The following is an 18306-nucleotide window of genomic DNA, read 5'->3' on the forward strand; positions in this document are numbered from 1 at the left end:
CCCGCTCCCGCCCCCCGGGGTGCCGCGTGCGCTCGTAGAGGCGGTGGGTCCTCCGCCCTGTCCTTCCGCCGCGCCGTCCACAGGAGCCGTCCCCCGGGTTCCTGTGCCCCCCACGCCCGAGGCCCCGCCGCGGCCCCGCTCTGAGGGACGCGCGCTGTGTCCTGTCCAAGCGGCCACGGCGCCCAGCGAGGACACGCTCACGCGTGACCCGGCGCGCGCCCGCCCTCCCGGTTCCGATCAGGGGCCTTTGGGCTTCCGCCCGGGAGACCGCGGCCTCGCCTCTGAGCCAGTCTGGAAGGCAGCGCGTGGCGGGGCGGAGTGCGCCTTCAGGCTGACGGCATGTTTCCCTCGGCTCCTGTTAGCGTGTGTCTCTGATCACACCTCCAGACCCAGGGCGCCCTGGCTGAGGCACACACCTCTGTCAGCAGGCAGCCGGCGCGCTGTGCGCCGGCCCGGAAGACCGCTGTGACTATGTCGCAGGCGGAGTCATCCAGTTCTGATCTTAACACCTGGCTTCATACCTCTCCTGTTTCAGGTTTTTCTGCATTTCTTCCCGAGTCACTTTACTGTGCAACCTCATCAGCCATTCTGTTCCCGAAGGGTCCAAGGGGACTTTGCGACTTGCATGTAAATTATTTTAAAAATCTGGTCTATTGTCATTTCTGACAACACCGCTGCCTTTGGGAGGAGCTGGTTAGGGGCCACAGACCAGCTGTGTTCTCAGTGGATTGCTCTCATTAGTAATTAATCTCAGCCTGAGATAGTTACAGCATATTCATATCTGAAGCGAGTGGAAAATGTGAATGCTCAGACACCTGGGAACAAAATTCGCAAGGAAAGATCTCACTCCCTGCACTGAGCGAGAACCAACAGTCTTTCAAACACGCCGCACGGAAGAAACACCCAACAAATGGTGCAGTTCAGCTTCTCTTCTCCAGAAGGCGTCCCTGACACTACAGGTGTGCCCCCCGAAGGGGCTTCAAGGGATTAGTGACCCGGTGACTGGAAATGGGGAAGGGAAAGTATTCCTTGAGGTTTCAGAAGCCTGAAGGGTGTGGCGATGGCTAGGTCCTCGGTGTCAGCGCACCCACTGTGGGCGGCTGGGTCCCCGCTGTCCCCGGGGTCCCCGCGACCCCCTACTCCTCTCTGCAGCCCCTGAGGAGGGCTCTTCTTCCGGAGCTGCAGCCGTGCAGCAGCTACTGAGCAAACGAGGTGGGGCGGGAGGGGGGGGGGAGATCCCGGCACAGGAGGCGGTGGGCATTTGAGTCCATTTGAGGGATGAAGAAACTGAGGCCCGGGAGGGGTCTGCCCTGCCGGAGCTGGTCCTCCCAGCCACATTTCCCCCAAGTCCCGTCAGCCTGTTACCACGGGGCAAGGCGGGGAGCAGGGGGCGTGCAGAAAACTGCCCAGAACAGCGCAGCTGAGCTGGGCTTGAAAGCAGGTGTCCCAGCTGAGCTATAATTAGATCCCTCCTTTTTGAAAACTGGTCCAGTTTAGAAAACGCTCCGTGAAGATAGGGTGAAATCAACGATTATGGAAATTCTGTGCTAAATTTAATTGCAGTCAGCCCCGCTTTCAGAATGCTTGCTGCTGTCGATTAGAGGCATTTTAGAAAAAATTTAAATTGAGTAATTGAGCAAACATATTCAGCCTTCTGGGGGAAGGATCATATTTTTTCTGTCTTTCCCTCCACGCCCGCCAGGTTTCAAACCTCTGCCCAGGTTCCTCGGGGCGCAGGAAGGGTGGGGATGACCCTCACCCACCCACCTGTCCTGCAGCCGCTGACGAGGGTGAGAGGCGCCTGGAACTTTCCCAGGGGTCTGAGCTTTATTGCCAGCCGTGGCTTGGGCTTTCGTTCTTGTTTTTCAGCAGCTCCCACCCTGTGATCACTTAGCACACGTTGGATTTCCCTGGGGGTGGCCGTTTCGCTGGATTCTGCCCTCACGTGACTCATCGTACCATTATTTCCCAGACGCAGTGGGTCTCGGGGGCTGCACCTGGCCCCCCGGCCCTCCCAGCCTCCCTGGCATCCGTGGTTTGCAGAGTCTGGACCCAGTCAGAGGTCTGGGGAGAGTCAGGACACAGAGACAGCTAGCAGTGGTTGGGGCTTGTCTCCTGAAATCATGCCCTTGGTGATTTTAGGACACACTCTGGTGTCTGCACTGTGCCAGGGTGGCAGGCATGAGGCCAGGCTCTCACACGAGAGACGAGTCACCTGTGAAGGCAGAGCTGGGAAGGTAGTGTTTGCATCTTGTTTTTGCCAGTTTGCAGTATTTACAGGAACTTCCCTTCTGTGGGCCATTCTAGTGAACCTGGGCGTATTTCTAGACTTGGCTGAGAACCCAGGCAGAGCGCGGGTAGCCATCGTCACACTGAGTGAAGTAAGTCAGACAGAGAAGGAACAGCATGTGGCATCCCTTGTATGCAGAACCTAAGAAGAAATGCTGTAAATGAGCTTATTTACAAAGCAGGTAAAGACTCACTGACTTAGAGATGGACCTTCTGGTTGCTGGGGGAGGACGGGGGAAGGACAGTTAGGGAGTTTGGGGTGGATGGATGTGTGTGTGCGAGTCGCTCAGTCGTGTCCAGCTCTCTCGCGACTCCATGGACCATAGCCCGCCAGGCTCCTCTGTCATGGGATTCTGCAGGCAAGACTCCTGGAGTGGGTGCCACCTCCTCCTCCAGGGGATCCTCCCGACCCAGGGATCCAGCCCTCTCAGGTCTCCTCTGTTGGTGGGTGGGTTCTTTACCACTAGCGCCACCTGGGAAGCGCTTTGTGATTGTTCAGTCGCCCAGTCGTGTCTGACTCTTGGCAACCCCATAAGTGGCAGCACGTCAGGCTTCCCTGTCCTTCAGTGTCCCCTGGAGCTTGTCCATTGAGTCGGTGATGTCATCCGACCATCCCATCCTCTGTCGCCCCTGCCCTAAGCTTCGTTTAAAAGGACAGCTAACAAGGACCTACTGTACGGCACGGAGAACAGTTTTGCAGCGAGCCTGGATGCGAGGGGCAGAACGGATACACGTGTGTGTGTGGCTGGGTCCCTTTGCTGTCCCCTCGAAACTATCCCAACATTGTTCATCACCTACACTCCAATGCAAAACAAAAAGTTTTTTAAAATAACGTTAAAAAAAAAAAAAGAAAAATTGCAATCGGTCCAGAAAATAAGTACCACAAGAGGGCAGTAAAGATTTGCAAGTAAAAGATTTCCCCAAACGCCTCACCAGAAGAGAGCCACGGGCTCTACTGCGCCTCTGCACTTCCTGCTGGACGTGAAGACGGGCTTCCCGCTTTGACTGTGGGGACTCGTCTTGGTCCTGGGGGAGATGCCCGTGGTCCAGCGGTTCCCGCAGTCTCCTCTGGCAGGAGCCCAGCTCACTTCATACCTACTCTGCTTTCCTAGGACAGAAAGCTCCCCGCTTCTAGGCAATATTGCCAGCGCTCGGGAAACTCGTTTCCTTGGCTGACACTGAGCTTGTCTGGCTCTGACCCTGCCGGCTCTGACTTAAGCCCCCCCCTTGGCCATCCCAACGAGGAGCATTTGAGCAGGAAAAGGCTTTGCTCTTTGTTGTTTAGCCACTGAGTCGTGTCGGACTCTCTGTGACCCCATGGACTGCAGCCCGCCAGGCTCCTCTGTCCTTGGGATTCTCCAGGCAAGGACACTGGAGAGGGTGGCCATGCCCTCCTCCAGGGGATCTTCCCGACACCGGGATCGACCTGCGTCTCCTGCATTGGCAGGCGGATTCTTTACCACTGAGCCTCTAGAAAAGGATACAGGTTTCAAAAAATTACCAAGTGCCCCGGGTCCTCTCCAGTGACATGCCATGGCCTTGAGCTCCCATTAGGCCGGCATCAGGCAGACGTGTGCCCTCAGCTCCCTGGTGAGAGAAAGACGGGCTCTCTCCAGAAGGGAAACCTTGGACAGGGTGAAGTTTCTGGTCCCAGAAGCTTGCGTATGGGAGTCTGGACTCTCGGCCACTGGGCAGGACAGACCCAGTGGTTGTTCCGGGACCTCTGGAGTGGTGGGACCAGCGCACTCTTACTGCTGGACTGAGCCGGCCTGCGGCGGGTGTCGGCGTCGGCGCGTGGATCTGGGAGATGGGGGAAAGCAGGTTGCCTGCAGGAAAGCATCACAGCCAGTACTGAGGCAGGGACGTTTGGGTCCAGAAGAACCAGGGGCTCCGTATTTCCCACAACGGCCCGAGCGCTAATGCATCATGGGTCCGCGTGTCTCCCGAGAGAGTGGCTGAGTTGCCATGACAACGGACGCCTGCCAGTGGCTGGCGAATTCAGCAGCAGCGACAGCCGGTGTGAATGTGTCCATAAAAACATTTCTCATCAAGAAGATGACCTCGTGTGGTTTCCCATAAATTTTTGCTCTCCCGAATAAGTTCTTCACTCACCACACCGTTTGGCTGCCGAACAGCTTTTTCCTGTGCTGGTCTTGAAAGAGGCTCGGTAGGGACTTAATTCAGGGGCATCTGAGGCGCTTCACTGTCACCATTCTACCAGCTTGGCGAGGACAGAGGGAGGCTGTGTTTAAATCCAGCTGCAAATGAGTGATTTCAGAACCTGCGTTATGTGGGGCGAAAGGAGGCAGACAAGAGCCCCAGGCCAGATTCTGGCTGCTGTTTTTGCAAGTAAAGCTTTACTGGCGCACAGGCACACAAGCTCACCTGTTCATTCACAAAGCTCTCATGCTCCCTATGCGTGCTAAGTCACTTCCGCCGTCTCTGACTCTTTGTGACCCCAGGGACTGTAGCCTGCCAGGCTCCTCTGTCCCTGGGATTCTCCAGGCAAGAACACTGGAGGGGGCTGCCATTTCCTCCTCCGGGGCCCTTCCCGACGCCCGGATCGAACCCGGGTCTCTCACATCTCCAGCACTGCAGGTGGGATTCCTCACCACCGTCTCCGCCTGAGAAGCGGCATCACGCACAAGTGATACGAAACCAGCTGAGTTCTCATAGCGTTGCTCCGGGAGCTGGTGAATGTGTCGCCTAGGAGTAGACTGCTGATCGGGCCCTGGGTTCTGCACGGCCTAGCTCTTTCTGCCCCCCGGTCCCTGGTCGACGGAGCAGCACCAGACGCCGTCAGCCTTGCGTTTCAGGGCTGACCAGATGCGCAGAGCAGACACAGCACGTTTTTATCACAGAAGCAGGATCGTCGCGTGGACGTCCGGTTACTCGTCTGCCCCAGCCGGCGTCGGCCTGCCTGCCTTCGACTCTCAGCACTAGGAAGACCCTTCTGCCGGCGAGGTCCTCTCCCTCCGCGTGGCAGACATCTGTGATAAATGTTTGTTGTTCAGTTGCTCAGCTGTGTCCGAGTCTTTTAACCCCATGGACTGCAGCCCACCAGGCTCCCCTGCCCAGGCGAGAACACTGGAGTGGGCTGCCATTTCCTCCTCCAGGGGATCTTCCTGACCCAGGGATCCAACCCACGTGTCTTGTGTCTCCTCTATCGGTAGGCGGATTCTTTACCCCTAGCGCCACCTGGGGAGCTCACGTCTCCTGCATCAGCAGGCAGGTTCTTTTACTGATCACGCCGCCTGAGAAGCCCACGATCCCTATAAAAGGTTGTTTTGATCAGAGAAAAGGGCCACCTCACAGCCCGGCATGTGATGAGCGTGGTCAGGCTTTACTTCATGCTTCCTTTAACCAAAACGCTAGCGCAGACCTCACGCCAAGTGCGGCACTCGGGCTGGGTCTGCAGGGACAGGGGTGGAGGCTCGTCCTGCAAAGGCACAGCCGCCCCGCAGAGCCAGGCGCGAGCAGCCCGCCGAGTGGCGGGGCGTGGACGGTTCCTTGAGAGCCTTCTCGGCCACTAAAGGAAACACATCAGATCCCACATTCCCCTGAAGAGCACAGCACCGACGTCCCGGTGGTCTGGTCATGCCCAAAATCTCCCGAAAGCTTCTTCACCTCCTGCCATCTCCGTGGGAGCCGAGTTAACTTGAGGGGTGTTAACCAAGGGACCAGTGGGTAAAGCCCCTCTGGGGAACTCACAGGTCACAAGCCAGGATCTGTCAGGTGCGGAGAGCACCGCGGGCTCCGTGGGAAACCAGGTGCTCTTACAGGTCACCATTTTTCAGGAGTCCAGCTCTTTACCTGAAAAAGAAACCTCTGTTCTTCCTGTGCCTTTTCACAGCAGTGAGTCACCCCACAGCCTGTGGTGAAGGCGTTTTCCTCCCGGGAACACACTCTCCCTCTTGCTGCAGGCGCAAGTTTCCTTTCTGCAAATCTTAGATTGGAAAATCTACACATAAGGAATCAGCACACAGTTAATCGTTTGTTTCTTTTATGATGTTAGTTAAAGATACAAAGAGTTTCTCGTGATGGGTGAGGGCAGCTTCTGCTTCATCTGTGGACGTCGCCCTTGGGCTGAGGGCCCCTTGAAGGCAGGAAGAGACGCCGCGTGGCCCCCCTTCCTTTCCTCACCCGCCTCCCCTCCCGCCGCCTGCCCAGCAGCGGCACCCAGCCTAGTCAGAGTCCCCTGTCACTTTTGTCCCTGAGGAAATGGCTGACTGTTTTCACGTGTGTGTTATTGTTTAGAAAGCCAAGCTTGGCCCTGCCGGCAACAAAGTCACCAGTCCCTCCGAGGACAGGAGGCAGCCTTCCAACAACCTGGACAGGGTGAAGCTAACCGACTTCAACTTCCTCATGGTGCTGGGCAAAGGCAGCTTTGGCAAGGTGAGCGGCCGCGGCCGAGCCGGGTGGGGCTTCCGTGGAGGACGTGGGGCCGGTCGGTCCAAGTCTCCCTGAGGACTCTGGGGCAGCCCTCTAGGTGTCCCGCCACATTCTCAGGGGCTCCCGCTTCAGCGCCTTACAAGCGACTTATCCAAAAAGCCAGACAGGGCTCCCTGTGCCACCGTTTCAGGGTTCAGGATGGAGTCGGCGCCCCACAATGGTGGCTGAATAATTTTCACGGCTGAAAATTAAATGTTGGCTTGTAGTAAATGAACATAAGAGCTGAGAGACACCAGACCGGGCGTCCTCCCTGCCCACGCTGCGTCTGCCTTTCTGGGCCCAACTCTCATGGCGGAGCCAGGGGCTGGCTTCAGCCCTCCTCCTTCCTTTGGGATTTGGGTCCCGACTTCCTGGCTTGTGAGGAGCATGTAAAGGTCAGTCAGGCGTCTGCTCTGAGGGTGCTCCGAGATGACGGTGCTCCCGAAGTACCTGCTGATGCGGAGGAGGATGTCAAGCATCAATTTCAGCGGCCGCAATGGCGCCCTCGTGTGGCTACGGCCCACACAGCATGTATGTCTTGGTGGCCTAGAAGCTATCAGTCCAGTCCAGTCGCTCAGTCATGTCCGACTCTTTGAAACCCCATGGACTGCAGCACGCCAGGCTTCCCTGTCCTTCACCATCTCCCAGAGCTTTCTCAAACTGTATATGCTGGAGGAATTTAACGTGCAGCAGTCTATGGGGTTGCAAAGATTTGGACACGACCGACGACTAACACACACACACAGACACACATGCACGCGCACACAGACACACACCGCACACGCACACACGCACGCACACACAGACACACCACATGCACGCACACACGCACGTACACGCACGTACACACATGCACGCGCGCACACGCACGTACACACATGCGCGCGCACACACGCACACACGCATGCACACACAGACACCACACACGCACGCACGCACGTACACACACATGCACGTGCACACAGACACACCACACATATGCACACACGCACGCGCACACACAGACACACCACACACGCGCGCGTGCACACACACACTGCAGCGTTTGGGAACTGGCGCCTGAAGGCAGCTTCCTTTTTGTCAGCGAGCCTGTTGGGCCTGGCCTGGTGCTCCAGGGGTTGAGACTTCACCTTCCAGCACAGGGGCTGCAGGTTCAACCCCTGGTCGGGGAACTAAGATCCCACATGCCTCTTTGCCAAAAAACCAAAAGCAGAAAATAGAAGCAACATTGTAACAGATTCAATAAAGACTTTAAAAATGAGCCACATAAACTCTTTAAAAATAATTGACGGGTCTGTACACACAGTTCCGGCACCCCCCGTGCCGTGTGCCCGGATGTTCAGGTTGCCCTCCATCTGCCTGCAGGTGATGCTGGCCGACCGGAAGGGGACCGAGGAGCTGTACGCCATCAAGATCCTGAAGAAGGACGTGGTCATCCAGGACGACGACGTGGAGTGCACCATGGTGGAGAAGCGGGTGCTGGCCCTGCTGGACAAGCCGCCGTTCCTGACGCAGCTGCACTCCAGCTTCCAGACGGCGGTGAGGGCCCGCCCCCGCCCCCCCCCCCCCCCCCGCCCCCGCCACAGGGTGCTCACGCCACACCCCAGCCCCCTCCCGGGAGAAGACGGTAGCCCACGCCCTCCTCTCCCAAGCAGACTGGGTGCCCCTGGGGACTTCAGGGCATCCCCTACTCATAGACTTGGCATTAACTCCATTTGATTCTGTGAGTGCTTCTATCAAAGGCTTTTCTAACGCGCACCAGGCAATGTGTTAAGGCTTAGAGATACAAAACGGTAACTCACAGTCCTGGCTCATTAAATCCTGGTACAGCTACCGAATTGCCATCAGAGCGTCAGGAGACCCATGTCCTGGAAGAGGATGTTCTTGGGTAATGCTCACTCAGGGGTGGCAGTCTGGCCTGTTTTGTGTGGATGGTCCCTGAGCTCTAAGAGAGGCTTTATAAAAAGAATATTATTTTGTAACACAAGAAAAGTAGATGATTTCAAGATCCATAAGTGGTTTTCTCAGGACATAGCCTGCCGCTTCACTAACCTGGCATCAGGGGCTTTTGACTGCAAAGGCACAGCTGAGTAGTTGCAAGACACACACAAAGCCTGAAACATTTCCTGTCTGGCCCTTTGCAGAAAACGTTTGCAGAGCCCTGTCACACAGGTTAACTAAAGAGGACAAAATAATTTCCACTAATCAGCCAAGTCTGGGGCATGGTGCTGGCAGGTAACCTCCAAGAAATACAAACCCTCGGATATTTATATTTGTATGTGTGTATACTGTACGCCGCACCGTAGTGAGGCGTTGCCAAAGGCAAGCTCTCCACGCCTCAGCGGCTGTCGTCCTGAACCTGTGGCTCGGTGACCCGCAGGGCCGCAGCCTGCGGCCCGGAGTGGATGGCGGGGCCGCAGAGCCAGTCCCGGCCACCAGGGGGCGGCCGGGCGCGGGCAGCCGAGTGAAGGTCCGTCTCCCAGCAGCTCCCAGCAGCGTCCGGAAGAGAATCTAGCAACACGCAAAGGAGAGGGACGAGCCCCAGCCGGGATCCTGTCACCCCGGTTCCACTGCTTAAGCTCTGGAAAGCTGCAAAGCAGAGAAATAAGGTTGAAAGGAAGGTTCATGACAGGAAGGCGAGGGGTTGAGGCTCCCAGCGCCCTCTCCTGCCTGTTGGCCCCAGCTCTGTCGTTTTCCTCCTGTGCACCGCTTCAGTGTCCAATGACCTCTGTGCATGGTGGTGCTCCCTGGAAGAGAGAGGCCAGCGTCTCCTTGCGCTGCGCTCTTAGCTCCCTCCTAAAGCCCCTCCACCTCCCATCTGTCCCGGGGTAAGGTCCTCGCAGAGGCGCAGACTCTCGGAGCTCCGTGCTGTGTGCTGCGCACACAGAGAGTCAGAAACAGCATTTGGGCGAACGTGGATGCAGAACACCCGGCGGCCTCCGCACACGCAGCCCCACCCCACGGCGGACGACCCTGGGCTCTACGGGGTACGAGCCCCCCGGCCCACCAGGTCTGCTCTCAGACACTCTGGGCAAACGCATCGCCGGCCATCACTGCACTGCCAGCCACTGGCTAAAGAACTGGCCTCTGCGGGCTCTCCACTCCAGCCCCACCTTGGAAACGAATTCTGTGTGTAGGAGAGAAGGGAGGAAGGTGTGAGGCCGCTTCCACCATTGGGAGCGTCTGTAACCAGAGGGGTGGGCAGGGCAACTGAGCGCTGAGGTTTCAGGGCATGTCCTGAGGTCCTCACACACAGGGCTTTTTACTAATTCTTTCTTGCGGGGAGAAAACTGCGACGGGCTCCGCCGGGCAGACGTGCCGGCGCGGCCCGCGTTTCCCCAGCGGGAAAGCAGAGCGCGGGCTGGAGCGGGGCCGCCGGCCGCGGGGAGCCCGCTCACCGCCCCCTCCTCGGCCCCCAGGACCGGCTCTACTTCGTCATGGAGTACGTCAACGGCGGGGACCTCATGTACCACATCCAGCAGGTCGGGAGGTTCAAGGAGCCGCAAGCAGTGTGAGTAGCTCGAGTGCTCTCAGCTCTGGAAGTGGGGCTCCGCCCAGCTTGGGGCGAAGCGCCGCTGCCTCCCCGGGGTCCGCCCGCGCGTCCCACGGAGACGGAGACTTTCGTTCTCCTCCGTCCCTGGGAGCTGCCCCGACCCCTGAGCCACTCTCTCAGGAGCTGAGCAGCGGAAGGGGCTCTGGGTGCTGCGCCCAGCAGAGCGAGGGCCTGGCTAGGAGCGAGAGAGCCTGGGGGGCCTCGGGGGCCTGACAGCATCGGGGCCTCCCGGCCAGAGGAGACGGGAGGGTGGGGGCCTGGTGTAGCACAGGTGCGGACAGCCTGCAGAAAGAGCGGAGCGGCCTTGGAGCCCCAGGGGCATCAGTGTCCTGGAGAGGCCGAGGTGACGCCCCCGTAGGCTTGGGACGGGCTGCCGTCCAGGAGGAGTTCCGGGTAGGTTTCAGTGGGGTGTGCGCACCTCGAGGCCGGGAGGCAGGAATCCGCGCCGTCAGGGAGCCGCGGGCTCCAGGGAAGACGGAGAATCTAGAGGCGGAGCCCTGACCACCTGGAGAATCAGCCCGTATTCCAGGGCCAGGAAGTCGCGGGTAACTCAGAGAGGCAAAGCCCTTTCACCCCCAGTGGAGATTTGTTGTGCCAGGAACCCCAGTTAATCACCTGAGCAAACCTCCATCCGGCTCCAGCGTTGGTTCAGTCTAAACAATAAACCCGAGCCGCTCTGGCCCACGTGGGGTGAGCCGGCCTGGGGAGACCCACCTGAGGCAGAGCAGGGCGTTCTTGCGGGCTCGCTCAAAACAAGGGCAGGGCTGCTGGTTTCTGCTTTTATTTTTCCTTTCCGTTTTCAGAAAGCTGTCCCCTGATCCCGTCTCTTATGTTGTTAGTTACAAAGCATTAAAACAAGCCAATGGCAGAGCTGAGCCTAACCACTCAGGGCTGTCGGAGCCAAGGGCAGAACAGCTTCCCTCCATCCAGAAACCATGCGCGTCCCTCTTAGTACCTTCAATTGTATCTGTGTTGCTGGAACGTTTCATATTTAAAAAAAAAAAAAAAAACAAAACAGAAAAACAGGAGAAAGCCGCAGGAAAGTCACCCGTGACCCCTGCTCTCCTCCCCACCTCCCACCGGCACTCAGAGACGGCCCCCTGTTGAGAGTGTGGCCCTTGTCATCAGGGGCCCTTCCTCCGCTCCTGTAGACACACTCGTGTAAACACGTGTGCTTACTGAAGCCTCACGAGAGTGCTGTTTGCACAGGCAGAGTCTTGTGGCTTCTCGGGCTTCAGGAACTAAACACAAGCAGATTTTAAAACCTCCTTCAGCGTTTCTTTGGAGTTTCAGACATTGATCCATTAGCAACTCTGAAGCGACGGCTGTGACTCCTTCCTATGCTGAATTATTTAAAGGGTGCACCAGGTATGAACTGTGGCCTGGGCCCCACTCCCCCAGCGCCTGGGGTGAGGCTGTGGGAGTAAGTAAGCCATTCCCAGAGTTCAGCTCACACTGACCTTTGTCTTCTAGGGCAGACGGGTGTTTTCAAACGCTAACGTATTCTGTCCTTACGGGGAAAATGGGAATTTGCTTCCATCTACTATAGCCTGACAGAACCACCTAGCAGACAGCCACTCTTAAAAGATTGTGCTCAAAATTTCTTTTAAGCGCTAAATTACCTGTCCACCTGCCCCAGACAAGAAGGGCTTGTTTTCAGACAGGTAATAAACCTGCTCCGCTGATTTTATCAGCTGTGTCGTCCCTTGGGGAAGCTGGGGTCATAAAACTGCAGAGGGTTGGCGCTGCCTGTAGGGCAGTGCTAGCCTCTGGCGGTCAGGGTCCCCCCTTCCTGTGCCATTTTGCTGCCTGATCTTGAGCGCAGAAAGTATCCAGGAGGCCGGAGGGAACAAGCCGGACGCCTGACAGACGTTTTCTGTTGCAGGTTCTATGCAGCAGAGATTTCCATCGGGCTGTTCTTCCTTCATAAAAGAGGAATCATTTATCGGTGAGCATCAAGGCCCTGTGCCTGCAGCACAGAGGAGGCTTTGCTGGCCCTCTGGACTCCATGGGCGTGTGATTCTGCTGGGGGGAGAGGGGGTGTCAACATGGAGAGGACAATCCCCCCCACCCCATCATGGAGACCTGCTGGGACCCACCATTCTCTGCAGCCTCCAGGCAAATGTGGACCAGCTTCTGGTTTCTGGATCTCAGAGACGGCATATTTCATTTCTGCTTCTGCAAGAAAATGAGCTTTTCTCCCCTGCCGGCTCCCTCCTCTGCCTTTCATGTGGCGTGAGGGTCGGGGACCGTGCAGGCTGAGTTTCTGCTAGTGATGCTCAGCAGAGGAGCGCGGGGGGAGCTGGGGCGGGCGGGGAGAGGGGGCCTGACGGATCCGGTTCCTGCCGTTGCTGGTTACGGTGAAGGCAGGACGTCGGCCGGCAGGACACCGCAGAATGGGGGGCCGAGTGCACCTGCAGTGGTTCTGAGCCTGCGGTTTGCACCCGCTGGGGAGCCTGAGCCCTCTGGGTGGGACACTAACCAGCCGGGGAGCTCGGGCCCTCGGAGCTGCTCAGCTGAGTCTCCGGTGATTCGCCTGCCATCAAGGTGGGAATCACTGGCGCCGTCACTCAGTCTGGTTTATTAAGTATCTGCTGTGCCCTAGGTGGGCTTCACAGGTGGCGCTAGTGGTGAGGAACCCGCCTGCCAACGCAGGAGGCGTGGAGACACGGGTGTGATCCCTGGGTCGGGAAGATCCCCTGGAGGACGGCATGGCAGCCCATGGGTGTTCCTGCCTGGAGAAGCCCATGGACAGAGGAGCCTGGTGGGCTACAGTCCGTGGGGTCACACAGGCTTGGACAGGACTGAGGCGCTTTGGCATACACACAAGTACCCTGGGCACTGCGCTGGGCTCTGGAGATGGAAGATCGCTAAGTGGCAGGGGCGCCCCAGCTCTCCCAGGCCTGCAGTAAGGAGGCCGAGCGAATGGTTGCGTGCTGAGGGACGCTGATGGTGCCTGCTTCCTTGCAGGGACCTGAAGTTAGACAACGTCATGCTGGACTCGGAAGGACACATCAAGATCGCGGACTTCGGGATGTGCAAGGAGCACATGATGGACGGCGTCACAACCAGGACCTTCTGTGGGACCCCCGACTACATCGCCCCAGAGGTAGGCCCCTCACTCTCCATGAAACGCAGCCACTCGTGGGGTGTGGATGGGATCCGGCATCACCCGTCAGTGTGTGAGGAGCAAATACAGAAAAAGAGAGCATGAGAGCTCCATGCACACAGTAAGGACACGTCTTGCTTCACGGCACTTTTGTTTGTTACACGTATGTGTGAGGTGGGCGTGTGGTAAAATGCATTTCTTCCAGTCACAGGCAAAGGAACATAAGAACCACTGCGGGGTGGGGAAGGAGGGACCTTGCTTGGGAGAGGCTCCGGGTGGAAACACGGGCTCAGGGGTGGTTGCAATGATGGGATTTTAGCAAAACCAGAGAGATTTAACGTTTTGTTTTTTTACTGAAGTGTAGTTGCTTTATAACGTCTTGTTGGTTTCAGGCGTTCAGCACAGTGATTCGCTATCATGAGGACACATCCATGTTCTTTTCCGCTATAGGTTATCATGAGGCACTGAATGTGGTTCCCTGTGCTCTGTAGCAGGTCCTTGTTGATTATCTGCTTTGTATACAATGGTGTGTAGCCATTAATCCCGAGCTTCTAATTCGTCCCTGCCCCCCTTTCCCTTTTGGTGACCACCAGTTTGTTGTCTGTGTCAGAAAACCAGAGTGATTGGCGCATCAGACACCACGCTGTTTCATAGGTAGTACTTGGCTCTCCAAAGGTGGCCCAGTGTTAAAGAACCCGCCTGCCTATGCAGGAGATGCAGGTTCCTTCCCTGGGTCAGAAGATCCCCTGGAGAAGGGGATGGCAGCCTAGTCCAGTGTCCTTGCCTGGGGAATCCCACGGACAGAGGAGCCTGGCGGGCTGCAGCCCATGGGGTGGCAAAGAGTCAGACACAGTTGAGCAGCGAAACAACAGCAGCAGGTGCCCTCAGCAGCGCGCGGTGTGGGTGCTGGAGCCTCCCAGGACGGGCATGCCCGAGGTTTGGCGGAGTGGCTGCAGGACTCGTGTGTTGACGGCAGGGGCCGTGCTGCTCTGGCTTTGTCATAACACATGGAGCAGTTTTCTTCCTATATTAGGAAGCTCCCTACATGCCAGTGACTGGGTGGGTAGCCCACTTTCTGCCCTGCGGACGCACGGTCCCTTCCCCACTGAGCTCCGGTATGGAGAAGCTGATGAATTCCAAGTTAAGGCCAACCTTCAGCTCTTTGTAGAGGTCTCATGTTAGCTGTTGGTGACGTTGTGGTATTTATTCAACATGCTGCCTCACGCGTTTATCTTTGAGGCAGTAGTGAGAGCAAGACATGAGCTTGGAGATCCAACCAATGTGAGCACCAATCCAGACTTTATTATTTGTAGGCTGTGGGAGCTCAAGCAAGTTACCTGACCTCTCCGAGCCTGTTTCTGCAGTGGCGAGTCAGGGACAATACTGTGCTCCCTGCAGAGTTGCTCTGAGAACTAAAGGTGCCTGGTACAGTGTTTGTTCCTGGAAGCCTCTGTTAAACAGCCATTATTCCCAAATGGAAGCTAAGTTTTATTCCTTTGTGAAGGGCTTTTTTTTTTTTTTTTGACTTGTTATATTCCTAGTGTAGAAACATAAGCTTAGAATATTTATTTAAAAACTTAAATTCTGAATTACATGTCTAGTTATTCTCGTGATCCTTAATCTGCCTAACCTCTTTACCTGCAAAGAGCTCACACTTTAGTTTCTCCAGGTATATCGTGAGTTTAAATATTTTTCAAATATGAAGGATAAAGAGATGGTACAGAAAAAATACGCCCTCTGGATGCAGTATTTATTCTGGAGGCTTCTCCTGGCTGACATGGATTAAACAGGCTATTATTGTGAGCTGCACCAGCTCCAAGTACCACCCACCAGATGCTGCTAAAGCTTGATGGCAGGGAACGGCAGCAGTTTGAGGAATCAAGGTGGCTTTGAGCTTCATCTCCGTGAAGACCAGGTCTCTGCTGATCAAATAGATTCTCATGTTCGGTAATGCCTCAGCCATCTGATCTCACCAGGGATGAGAGCATTCCACATAGATGAAATTGCCCAAATAATTGAAGCTTGTTGCCTTTTTTTCCAAGGTTCCTCCCATTGTCTTAATTTTATATAGCTGCTATATCACTACCAGCTTAGTGGATTACAGCAATACAAATCTCTTCTCTTATAGCTCTGCAGGTCAGAAGTCAAAATTGGTCTCATCGGGTTACTGTGGAATTGCTGACAGGGTGACTGTCTCCTTTTCTGGCCTTTGGAGCTGGTCCTCGGCTCGTGGTTTCCTCCTCCGCCATCTATGCTGACAGCATCACATCTCGGAATCTCCCTCTGTCTCTTCCAGCCCCAGCCTCCAGCCTCCCTCTCATCAGGACCGTTGGGGTTTCATGGGCTTCACCCAAATACTCCAGAGTCATCTTCCCATCTCAGAATCTATAACTTATCCACAGCTGCAAAATTTCTTTTACTAAGTGGAAGTAGCGTGTTTACAGATTCGGGGGGGTAATGATCTCTGAGGGAAGGGAGTGTGGTTCAGCCCCCCCGCCTCTCCCTAAGTGATACCTCCTTCCTCCACCTGAGGGTGCTGCTAACATATCGTGGTAACGCTGAGCTTTTGTAAGCTCCTACTCTTTGGTGTGTATGTTTATTTAGTGCTGTGCAGCGTGGCCACATGTCAGTTGACGTCTCCAGCACCCTATCCAGGTACAGATCAGCTGGCCACCACAGCAGGCCCCCCGTGGTCCTTCCATAACCACGCCTACCCACTTCCTGCACCACCCACCCCTGACCCCTGGTAGCCACTCTTCTGCCTTCTGTTGCAAAATTTTGTCATTTCAAGAATGTTATAGGATAGAGTCTTACAGTCACCTTTTCAGACTGGCTTTTTCCTCTAAGCACTTTCTAGAAGCACAGTGATTATTTTGGAACACTGCTTGTACCACTTGATCAAGTTACTTAAACACCCCAGGCTTTAGTCTCCACCTGTGAAGGGGCGTGATAATTTCCACCTCATGAGGTTGTCTGTAGCTGGAGAGTTGTTGCTCCTGGCATTGATTTTGTTCACTTAACTCACATTGGATTGTAGGCCTCCTGCTGTCTTCCTGCTCACTTACTTGGGACAGCCTAGACTAGGTTGACTTGGGAAATACACTTTGAACTGAGCTTGATTGCCATTTAAGAGATCATATCTGTATGGTGCTGGCCATGTCATGCTCAGAACTTGAGAACATGCTGTCAGAGGGAGGGATGCTCGGAACATCCCTCAGAGAGAGGGATGCTGGAAATATCCTTCTGAGAGAGGAATTCTGGGAGTATCCATCAGAGAGAGAGAAGCTAGGAACATCCATCGGAGAGAGGAATGCTGTGAATATCCATAAGAAAGAGGAATTCTGGGAATGTGACATCAGAGAGAGGAATGCTGGGAACATCCATCAGAGAGGGGAATTCTGGGAATGTGACATCAGAGGGATGGTGGGAATGTGACATCAGAAGAGGAATTCTGGGAACATGACATCAGAGAGAGGGATGCTGGGAACATTCATGAGAGAGGGGAATTCTGGGAATACTTTCAGTGGGAGGGATGCTCATAACAAGGTGTCAGAGAGGGACTCTGGGAACATGATTTAAGAGAGATGGAGGCTGGGAACACCCATTGGAGAAAAGGATGCTGGGAACAAGCTGTCAGGGATTTGTGGGAAACCAGCTCGGGGCCCCTTGCTACACCCAGGATCACATGTCTGGCCCAGATTCCCTCAGGTCCCGTCAGCCATTCCTCTCCTTGTTCCCACTGTGCAGGGGATGATGAAGGGCCATTTCTGCAGTGTCCCCTGTGTGCTGGGCCCTTTTCTCCTTTCTTCTCCTCGTGACAAACCCCACCGACAAACAGAACCACAGGCCCGTATTTCAGACGAGGTGACCGAGGTGGTAAATGATGGTCTGAGGTGACATTACTACAAACTGCCGGAGTCCAGCTGCTGCCCCTGGTTCCGGCCATCTCCACCACGGGAAGCTGCTCGAACCCGCGCAGTTTGCGCATCCAGAGAGCATCCTGCAGGCCTGCTGTGGGCCTTCCCCGGGAAGTGCTCCCCCTTTACGGTGGAAGAGGTGACGCAGATGGGACCAGGTCTGCACCCGGTTTCCACTTGGCTCTCGTTGAGGAATAAGCCGCGCTCTGTGGGCAGCTCTGTCAGGAAAGACTGCAGGTTGCTGTGCCTTTTGCTAGCATTTTCTTTCTGTGTGTCCAGGAATTGGAATACTTCGCTCAAGGAATCATTGCAGGGTATAGAAAAGACCATCTAGGTTCAAAGTCTGTGAATTGCTCAGAGGTGAAAATAATCCTGTCCTCTGTGTAAACCTTCCTGTCAGGCACAGGCCAAGTGATTATCTTAGGTGGCACTTTCCTTAACAGGCAAAGCGGAGGCTTAAATGTTTGTGACTGTTTGTTCAGAACCCTTGAAATGGTTTTTGGAACATCTCCTTAAGCAGTGAAGATGAGCAAACGCAGAAAATGTCACTGACACATGGGCAGCCGAGGTGGACACCCACGGAAGGGGCCCAAATCAGAAGCTAGCTCCTGAAGCTGATGTTACACGACTCTGCTTTGCCATAGAAAGGACCCTTCGAGGTCAGCTTGAGAGTCCCTGAGGCTTCATCTGGACCTCATCCCCCACCTGAAATTCAGCTATCCTGGCCTGGGAGATCCAGTTAGAGTCAAGGGCCTGCTGGCGGCCGACTAGACCCGAGCCCCGTCGGCTCTGGCCTGGGAGAGAGCCAGGCAGCGTCTGTGGGCCCCCAGCTGCAGTGGGGAAGAAGCCTCTGGAAGGTGCACCCCACGGAACCTCACAGCCCGGTGGGGCAGGGGTGTGTAGCCCCCCCCCTCAGAGGGAGTCACCCACAACGCAGAGACCCTCTTCTCCAGACCAAGCCCTCGGAACACAGCGTCTGCCTGTCACACTTGGCACACGACTTGGGG

At 55.9% G+C, this 18306-nt stretch overlaps 1 protein-coding gene across 3 annotated transcripts in view; it reads left to right on the forward strand.

The window, feature by feature from the left end:
- The window catches only part of PRKCA (protein kinase C alpha), a 288858-nt gene that overhangs the window by 239865 nt on the left and 30687 nt on the right, over positions 1-18306 (forward strand). For all 3 annotated transcript variants that reach the window (XM_060395901.1, XM_060395902.1, XM_060395903.1), the window contains 5 exons: positions 6547-6684; positions 8086-8259; positions 10140-10231; positions 12159-12221; positions 13244-13382. In XM_060395901.1, coding sequence (XP_060251884.1) covers positions 6547-6684; positions 8086-8259; positions 10140-10231; positions 12159-12221; positions 13244-13382 — 606 coding nt within the window. The remainder of the gene's footprint in view (positions 1-6546; positions 6685-8085; positions 8260-10139; positions 10232-12158; positions 12222-13243; positions 13383-18306) is intronic.

This window comes from Ovis aries, chromosome 11, assembly GCF_016772045.2.
Source record: "Ovis aries strain OAR_USU_Benz2616 breed Rambouillet chromosome 11, ARS-UI_Ramb_v3.0, whole genome shotgun sequence".
In the NCBI taxonomy this organism is placed as follows: Eukaryota; Metazoa; Chordata; class Mammalia; order Artiodactyla; family Bovidae; genus Ovis; species Ovis aries.